Source organism: Physeter macrocephalus, chromosome 19, assembly GCF_002837175.3.
Source record: "Physeter macrocephalus isolate SW-GA chromosome 19, ASM283717v5, whole genome shotgun sequence".
NCBI lineage: Eukaryota > Metazoa > Chordata > Mammalia > Artiodactyla > Physeteridae > Physeter > Physeter macrocephalus.
In genome coordinates this window covers 63587978-63596330 of record NC_041232.1, presented here as the reverse complement: position 1 = coordinate 63596330, position 8353 = coordinate 63587978, and the positions used below count along the sequence as shown (strand labels likewise).

Genomic DNA, 8353 nt, shown 5'->3' with positions numbered 1-8353 from the left:
GTTGTGGTCAGAAAAGATGCTTGATATGAGTTCAATTTTCTTAAATTTACTGAGGCTTGATTTGTGACCCAAGATGTGATCTATCCTGGAGAACATTCCCTGTGCACTTGAGAAGAAAGTGTAATCTGCTTTTTTTGGATGGAATGTCCTACAAATATCAATTAAATCCATCTGGTCTATTGTGTCATTTAAAGCTTGTGTTTCCTTATTAATTTTCTGTGTGGATGATCTGTCCATTGGTGTAAGTGAGGTGTTAAAGTCCCCCACTGTTATTGTGTTATTGTCGATTTCCTCTTTTATAGCTAGTAGCAGTTCCCTTATGTATTGAGGTACTCCTATGTTGGGTGCATATATATTTGTAATTGTTACATCTTCTTCTTGGATTGATCCCTTGATCATTATGTAGTGTCCTTCCTTGTCTCTTGAACATTCTTTATTTTAAAGACTATTTTATCTGATATGAGTATTGCTACTCCAGCCTTCTTTTGATTTCCATTTGCATGGAATATCTTTTTCCATCCCCTCACTTCCAGTCTGTATGTGTCCCTAGGTCTGAAGTGGGTCTCTTGTAGACAGCATATATATGGGTCTTGGTTTTGTATCCATTCAACAAGCCTGTGTCTTTTGGTTGGAGTATTTAATACCTTCACATTTAAGATAATTATCCATATGTATGTTCCTATGACCATTTTCTTAATTGTTTTGGGTTTGTTTTTGTAGGTAGTTTTCATTTCAGTTATTGTATTGTTCATCTCTGTTTGTTTGTTCTGTAATTCTTCTAGGTCTTTGTTAAACATTTCTTGCATCTTCTCGATCTTTGCCTCCATTCTTTTTCCAAGGTCCTGGATCATCCTTACTACCATTATTCTGAATTCTTTTTCTGGAAGGTTGTCTATCTCCACGTCACTTATTTGTTTTTCTGGGGTTTTATCTTGTTCCTTCATCTGATACATAGCCCTCTACCTTTTCTTCTTGTCTTTCTTTCTGTGAATGTGGTTTTTGTTCCACAGACTGCAAGATTGTAGTTCTTCTTGCTTTTGCTGTCTGCCCTCTCTTTTGTGACATCTTTGCCTGGTTTTGGTGTCAGGGTGATGGTGGCCTCATAGAATGAGTTTGGGAGTGTTCCTCCCTCTGCCATGTTTTGGAAGACTTTGCGAAGAATAGGTGTTAGCTCTTCTCTAAATATTTGATAGAATTCACCTGTGAAGCAATCTGGTCCTGGGCTTTTGTTTGTTGGAAGATTTTTAATCACAGTTCCAATTTCAGTGCTTGTGATTGGTCTGTTCATATTTTCTATTTCTTCCTTGTTCGGTCTCGGAAGGTTGAGCTTTTCTAAGAATTTGTCCATTTCTTCCAGGTTGGTAAGGTTAGGTTGTTTATTTGAGATCTTTCTTGTTTCTTGAGGTAGGCTTGTATTGCTATAAACTTCCCTCTTAGAACTGCTGTTGTTGCATCCCATAGGTTTTGGGTCATCATGTTTTCATTGTCATGTGTTTTTGGGTATATTTTAATTTCTTCTTTGATTTCTTCAGTGATCTCTTTGTTATTTAGTAGCATATTGTTTAGCCTCCATGTGTTTGTATTTTTTACAGTTTTTTTTTTCCTGTAAATGATATCTAGTCTCATAGTGTTGTGGTTGGAAAAGATACTTGATACAATTTCAATTTTCATAAATTTCCTGAAACTTGATTTTTGACCCAAGATATGATCTATCCTGGAGAATGTTCCATGAACACTTGAGAAAAACGTGTATTCTGCTGTTTTTGGATGGAGTGTCCTATAAATATCAGTTATATCTATGTGGTCTAATGTGTCTTTTAAAGCTTTTGTTTCCTTATTTATTTTCATTTTGGATGATCTGTCCATTGGTGAAAGTGGGGTGTTAAAGTCCCCTACTATTATTGTGTTACTGTCAGTTTTCCCTTTTATGGCTGTTAGTATTTGCCTTATGTATTGAGGTGCTCCTATGTTGGGTGCATATATATTTATAATTGTTATATCTTCTTCTTGGTTTGATCCCTTGATCATTATGTAGTGTCCTTCCTTGTCTCTTGTAACATTCTTTATTTTAAAGTCTATTTTTATCTGATATGAGTATTGCTATTCCAGGTCTCTTTTGATTTCCATTTTCATGGAATATCTTTTTCCATCCCCTCACTTTCAGTCTATATATGTCCCTAGGTTTGAACTGAGTCTCTTGTAGATAGCATATATATGGGTCTTGTTTTTGTATCCATTCAGCCACTCTGTGTCTTTTGGTTGGAACATTTAATCCATTTACATTTAAGGTAATTATTGGTATGTATGTTCCTATTACCATTTTCTTAATTGTTTTGGGTTTGTTATTGTAGGTCTTTTCCTTCTCTTGTGTTTCCTGCCTAGAGAAGTTCCTTTAGCATTTGTTGTAAAGCTGGTTTGGTGGTGCTGAATTCTCTTAGCTTTTGCTTGTGAGTAAAGCTTTTAATTTCTCCGTCAAATCTGAATGAGATCCTTGCTAGGTAGAGTAACCTTTGTTGTAGGTTTTTCCCTTTCATCACTTTAAATATGTCTTGCCACTCCCTTCTGGCCTGCAGCGTTTCTGCTGAAAAATCAGCTGTTTCATTTATTGTGTTGTTCATCATTGTTTGTTTGCTCTTTAGTTCTTCTAGGTCCTTGTTAAATGTTTCTTATATTTTTTCCATTCAGTTTCCGAGATTTTGGATCATCTTTACTATCATTACTTTGAATTCTTTTTCAGATAGACAGTTAACCTTATGGGAATTCCCTTGTATGTTATTTGCTGCTTTTCCCTTGCTGCTGTTAATATTTTTGTTTGTATTTAATTTTTGATAGTTTGATTAACATGTGTCTTGGCACGTTTCTCCTTGGATTTATCCTGTATGGGACTCTCTGTGCTTCCTGGACATTATTGACTATTTCCTTTCCCATGTTAGGGAAGTTTTCAACTATAATCTCTTCAAATATTTTCTCCGACCCTTTCTGTTTCTCTTTTTCTTCTGGGACCCTATAATTCGAATGTGGTGCATTTAATATTGTCTCAGAGGTCTCTGAGACCGTCTTGTTTAACTTACTGTGTTTGGGGTCTCCATTTTGCAGGCTGCAGGTTCATAGTTATTGTTATTTTTGGTGTCTGCCCCCACTGGGTGAGTTTGGTTCAGTGGCTTGTGTAGGCTTCCTGGTGGAGGGGACTGGTGCCTGTGTTCTGGTGGGTGGGCTGGATCTTGTCCTTCTGGTGGGTAGGACTGCATACAGTGGTGTGTTTTGGACTGTCTGTGAACCTAGCATGACTTTAGGCAGCTTCTCTGCTGATGGGTGGGGTTGTGTTCCTATCTTGCTAGTTGTTTGGCATGGGGTGTCCAGCACTGGAGCTTGCTGGCCGTTGGGTGGAGCTGGGTCTTAGTGTTGATTCAAAGATTTCTGAGAGAGCTCTTGCTAATTGATATTATGTGGGGCCAGGAGGTTTCTGGTGGTCCAGTGTCCTGGACTTGGCCCTCCCACCTCGGAGACTCAGGTCCAACACCCAGCTGGAGCACCAAGACCCTGCCATCCACGTGGCTCAGAAGAAAAGGAAGAGAGAGAGAGAGAAAAAAAAAGGAACAGACAGAACCCTAGGACAAATGGTAAAAGCAAACCTATACAGACAAAATCACACAAAGAAGCATACACATACACACTCACAAAAAAGAGAAAAAGAAAAAATATATATATATATGTATATAAAGGAAGAGAGCAACCAAACCAATAAATCCACCAATGATAATAAGCACTAGATACTAAACTAAGATAAACATAAAACCAGAAACGAATTAGACACAGAAAGCAAACCCCAAGTCTACAGTTGCTCCCAAAGTCCACCGCCTCAAATTTGGGAACATTTGTTGTCTTTTCAGGTATTCCACAGATGCAGTGTTCATCAAGTTGATTGTGGGAATTTAATCCGCTGCTCCTGAGGCTGCTGGGAGATATTTCCCTTTCTCTTCTTTGTTCACACAGCTCCTGGGGTTCAGCTTTGGTTTTGGCCTCGCCTCTGCATGTAGGCCACCCTCAGGTGTCTGTTCGCCACCAGACAGGAGGGGGTTAAAGCAGCAGCTGATTAGGGCTCTGTTGCTCTCTCAGGCTGGGGAGAGTGAGGGGTACGGTGATCATAATTGGAATGAGGGGCGTGCCTGCGGTGGCAGAGGCTGGCATGACATTGCAACAGCCAGAGGCATGCCATGTGTTCTCCCAGGGAACTTGTCCCTGGATCATGGGACCCTGCCAGTGGCGTGCTGCACAGGCTCCTGGGAGGTGTGGATAGTGACCTGTGCTTTTACACAGGATTCTTGGTGGCAGTGGCAGCAGCGTTAGCAGTTCATGCCCATGGCTGATAGCCATGGCTTGCGCCCATCTCTGGAGCTCACTTAGGCAGTGCTCTGCCTTCTGTGGGCACACTGGGAAGGAATCCCCTCTCTTTGCTCACTGTGAAACAAAGGTCTCTTGCCTCTTCGGCAGGTCCCGACTTTTTCCCGGACTCCCTCCTGGCCAGCTGTGGCGCGCTAGCCCCCTTCAGGCTGTCTTCATGCTTCCAACCCCAGTCCTCTCCCTGGGGTCTGACCTCCGAAGCCCGAGCCTCAGCTCCCAACCCCCACCCACCCCAGTGGGTGAGCAGACAATCGTCTCAGGCTGGTGGGTGCTGGTCGGCACTGATCCTTTGAACGGGAATCTCTCTGCTTTGCCCTCTGCACCACTGTTGCTGCACTCTCCCTGTTTTGTTTTGGGTTTTTTTACTGTGTATTTTTAATAATCACAACAACCCTGCAAGGTATTGTCTCTGTTTCTCGGATGAGTAAATAGAGGTTCAGAAAAATTGTATTTAGCCTAAAGTTCAAATAATACTGAGTGACATACCAGGACTTCTGACTCCAAATTAATTGCTCTTTTCCCAATCCCCCTCCTGTCTGTTTAAGCAGCAGGTTTCTCGTACCTCATATTATTCATTCATTTAAATATCTATTGAACACCTAATATGTTCCAGACACTATTCTAGGTTCTAAGACTGCAATAGAAAACAAGCCAGATAAAAATCTCAGCCCTCTTAGAACTAAAATGGCTAAAGGCCCAGGGTAGCACTGAAAACAGAGGTGAAAACAGAGAAAAGTACATTTGGTAATAGTGGCTGTTCCAGTACCTACGTGGCATCCATCCTTCCAAGGAGTTCAGTGTTTCAGTTTGTTCATATAGTCAAAGGAGGCCCCATGGAAGCACCTTGACTCTAATTTGTAGAGGGGGCACCACTGAAGCCCCAAGTCAGATAAGACACAGTGGAGGCACCCAGACTATACTTCTACCTTTCGGCAATTTCAAAACGTTCCTTTAGTCGGCCAGAAAGAAGGCTTCAGCCCTTTCCTCTGTCACCTGAATTAGGTTAAGAATATATTTCTTACTCTCTAACCCAGTCCCCCCACCATGTCCATGATTAAGCCTGGTATTTCAGAATGTCTTGGGTGGAGGTGAAGAACAGCCCCTTCCCACCATCATGAAGGCCCCTTGCAGAGAGTTTTCTTCTCATTTTAAAACGTTTTAACATTTAAGACTAGAAATAAAGTCAAATGTGTGTACTTCATCAAACTTCATAGTGATAGATCAGTTTAAATTTATAAAAGTTGACTACAAGATGGAATGATTTAAAGGACAACTTAAAGGGGATAAAAATGAATTCCTGGGACTTCCCTGGTGGTCCAGTGGTTAAGAATCTGCCTTCCAATGCAGGGGATGTGGATTCAATCCCTGATCAGGGAACTAAGATCCCATGTGCCTCGGGGCAACTAAGCCCACGCACCACAGCTGGAGAGAGAAGCCCGGGCGACGCAAGGAAAAGCCCGCATGCCACAACTAATACCAGACACAGCCAAATAAATATTTAATTGCATTTTCAGCTGGGCCCCTGGGCACCCTGAAGAAAGACAGTATTTTTCAGCTTCTGGTGTGATCATCTGACTGATTTCTGGCCATATAATGTGGGCAACTCCTCATTGATGCTGTTAAAAGGGAACATTTCCCCCCCCTCTTTCCACCCTCCCACGGGATAGAAGTGGACCTAATGGGGGACATTTTGGACTGCTGGGGTGAGGGGAACATCCTATGAATGACAGAGCAAAAAACTAAGAGCCTTGGGCTTCCCTGGTGGCGCAGTGGTTGCGCGTCCGCCTGCCGATGCAGGGGAACCGGGTTCGCGCCCCGGTCCGGGAAGATCCCACATGCCGCGGAGCGGCCGGGCCCGTGAGCCATGGCCGCTGAGCCTGCGCGTCCGGAGCCTGTGCTCCGCAACGGGAGATGCCACAGCAGAGGGAGGCCCGCATACCACAAAAAAAAAAAAAAACAAAACTAAGAGCCTGGCTTTATGGAACAGAACCTCAATACCAGCTGAGACTTTAACACAATAGAGAATTCATCTTCTATCTGGTTTAAGTCACTGTTCTCTAGATCCCATGGGACCAAACCTATATCCTCACCAACGTTCCCCAATACCCAGCCCTCCTGTCCTCCCAAACATCCACCTTCAGGACTTTCTACTGCAATTCGAATAATTTCTCCTCTTGTTCTTCAGTGAAAGGAGTTGTTGTCTGCTTCCTACCAACAATTAGTATCAAATAGAGAATAGATCCTATATTAAAGTAACTTTTTGTCAAAACCTAGGCTTAGTCAGGATAATTCTTTCAAATTTCAAGAACTGAGTTGCTAGACCATGAAGAATTTTGTAGATTTTTATTATTTTACTATTAAAATTTTTAATCTTGAAATCGGTTAATCAGAAAGTAAAAACTAACCATATATTTATTTTTATACATTATATACACTTGAGAAATAAATAGTATTCTAAGCACTTAAAAAAGCATCATTATATACAAATAAGGCTTCAAGCCAAATGTATAAATACAGGACCCACTGAGGATTCGATTCCCAAGGCTTCCATTACAAAAGCAGAAGTAACCAGGATGCACAGTCAATAATACAAGCTCTACTTTGGCTAGAATGCAATCACAGAAGCAACAGAAAAGGCACACAATTGGATTGAGAAAATCCCTTGAATTAAGGTATTTGACTGGTTATGTCTTCAGAGGTTTGGCACAGAACAATGACACAACTTTGGCACAATAGAGATTAAAACAACGTCCTTTAAAAACCTAAGTACAGAGAAAATCGCTCTCCCCCTTTCCCACCTGACATCACGTCTCCTTCCAAATCAATCTCATCCATAAAAATCCCAACCCTTGGCCCAGTTGTTCTCCCAGTTATATATTAATAAAAGAGTTTTGGGTTTCATGGATGGCTCTGAAAAAAATTCCTTGTTTGTTACATCTGGGGCATATTGGTGGGAAATGGCTATACGAGTCCTGATGAAGTTGCAGAGATGAGCATACCATGGGCATTGCCTCCAGGAAGTCTAGGTCCTCACCTGGCTCCTCCACGAACTTGGTATATAATTCTAGGCCTGTGCTGAACCTCGCTAAACTTCGGTTTTGTAAAGGAAGCCAATGATGTGTGCTTTAGAGAAGGAGTTGGGGAGCAGGACCGAATAAAATGTAACCAGTCCACATTACCAGTTACCCATTGAACCCCAAGAGCGAAGGCCTCCACACCTCCCCAGATCTACTCTCCCCCCTCACGGTGAACAAGGTCCCAGGTCTGCCATCCTGACACGAGTCAGCTCCCAGCAGCAAGACTCCCTCACTATGACTCAAGTCAGGTCAGGCAGCTGACAGCCTTCCACGCAGAGTCACTCAGAGCCTGTGTTCCTTGTTGGGTGAAGCACAGGCTCACCCGGTCACTGAGAAACCAGCCCGGTGTGCATAGCGGCCAGGGCATTGGCCGTTTGCACACAGATCTGGAGTTAGAGCTATCCTAAAACAGCAGCGGGAACAGCAGGAACAGCAGCATGTGGTCTCTGGAGAAAAGTCCCAGCCACCATGGGAGGCGCGGTGCTGGGCCCAGCAAGTGGGCTCCTCCCATTGCTCCAGGGTCAAGCCAAGAAGGGTCTTTCCATCAGGTGGGTCCTCAGCAGTAACGTTCCTCCATGTGCTTGGAAATCAGGGAGTGGGGGGCCTTGCAGGCACCTTCAAGGATGCTCCAGGGTTGGACTGAAAGGAACCACGTGGGAGTGGTGTTCATTAGCTGGCTTTGCAAACATGCAACTCAGTTTACCACAAGACCAAGCTTTCTTCCATACCTATCAGCTTCTTTTTTTTTTTTTTTTTTTTAGTATGCGGGGCTCTCACCGCTGTGGCCTCTCCCATTGCGGAGCACAGGCTCCAGACGCGCAGGCCCAGCGGCCATGGCTAACGGGCCCAGCCGCTCCGCGGCATGTGGGATCCCT

General features: G+C 43.2%; 1 protein-coding gene across 2 annotated transcripts in view; it reads right to left on the bottom strand.

The window, feature by feature from the left end:
- Window positions 1-6836: 6836 nt before the first annotated feature.
- LIPG (lipase G, endothelial type) overlaps window positions 6837-8353 on the bottom strand; it is a 28175-nt gene continuing 26658 nt past the window's right edge. For both annotated transcript variants that reach the window (XM_055080407.1, XM_055080408.1), the window contains exon 10: window positions 6837-8117. In XM_055080407.1, the coding sequence (XP_054936382.1) occupies window positions 8096-8117 (22 nt within the window). In that variant the 3' untranslated portion in view covers window positions 6837-8095. The remainder of the gene's footprint in view (window positions 8118-8353) is intronic.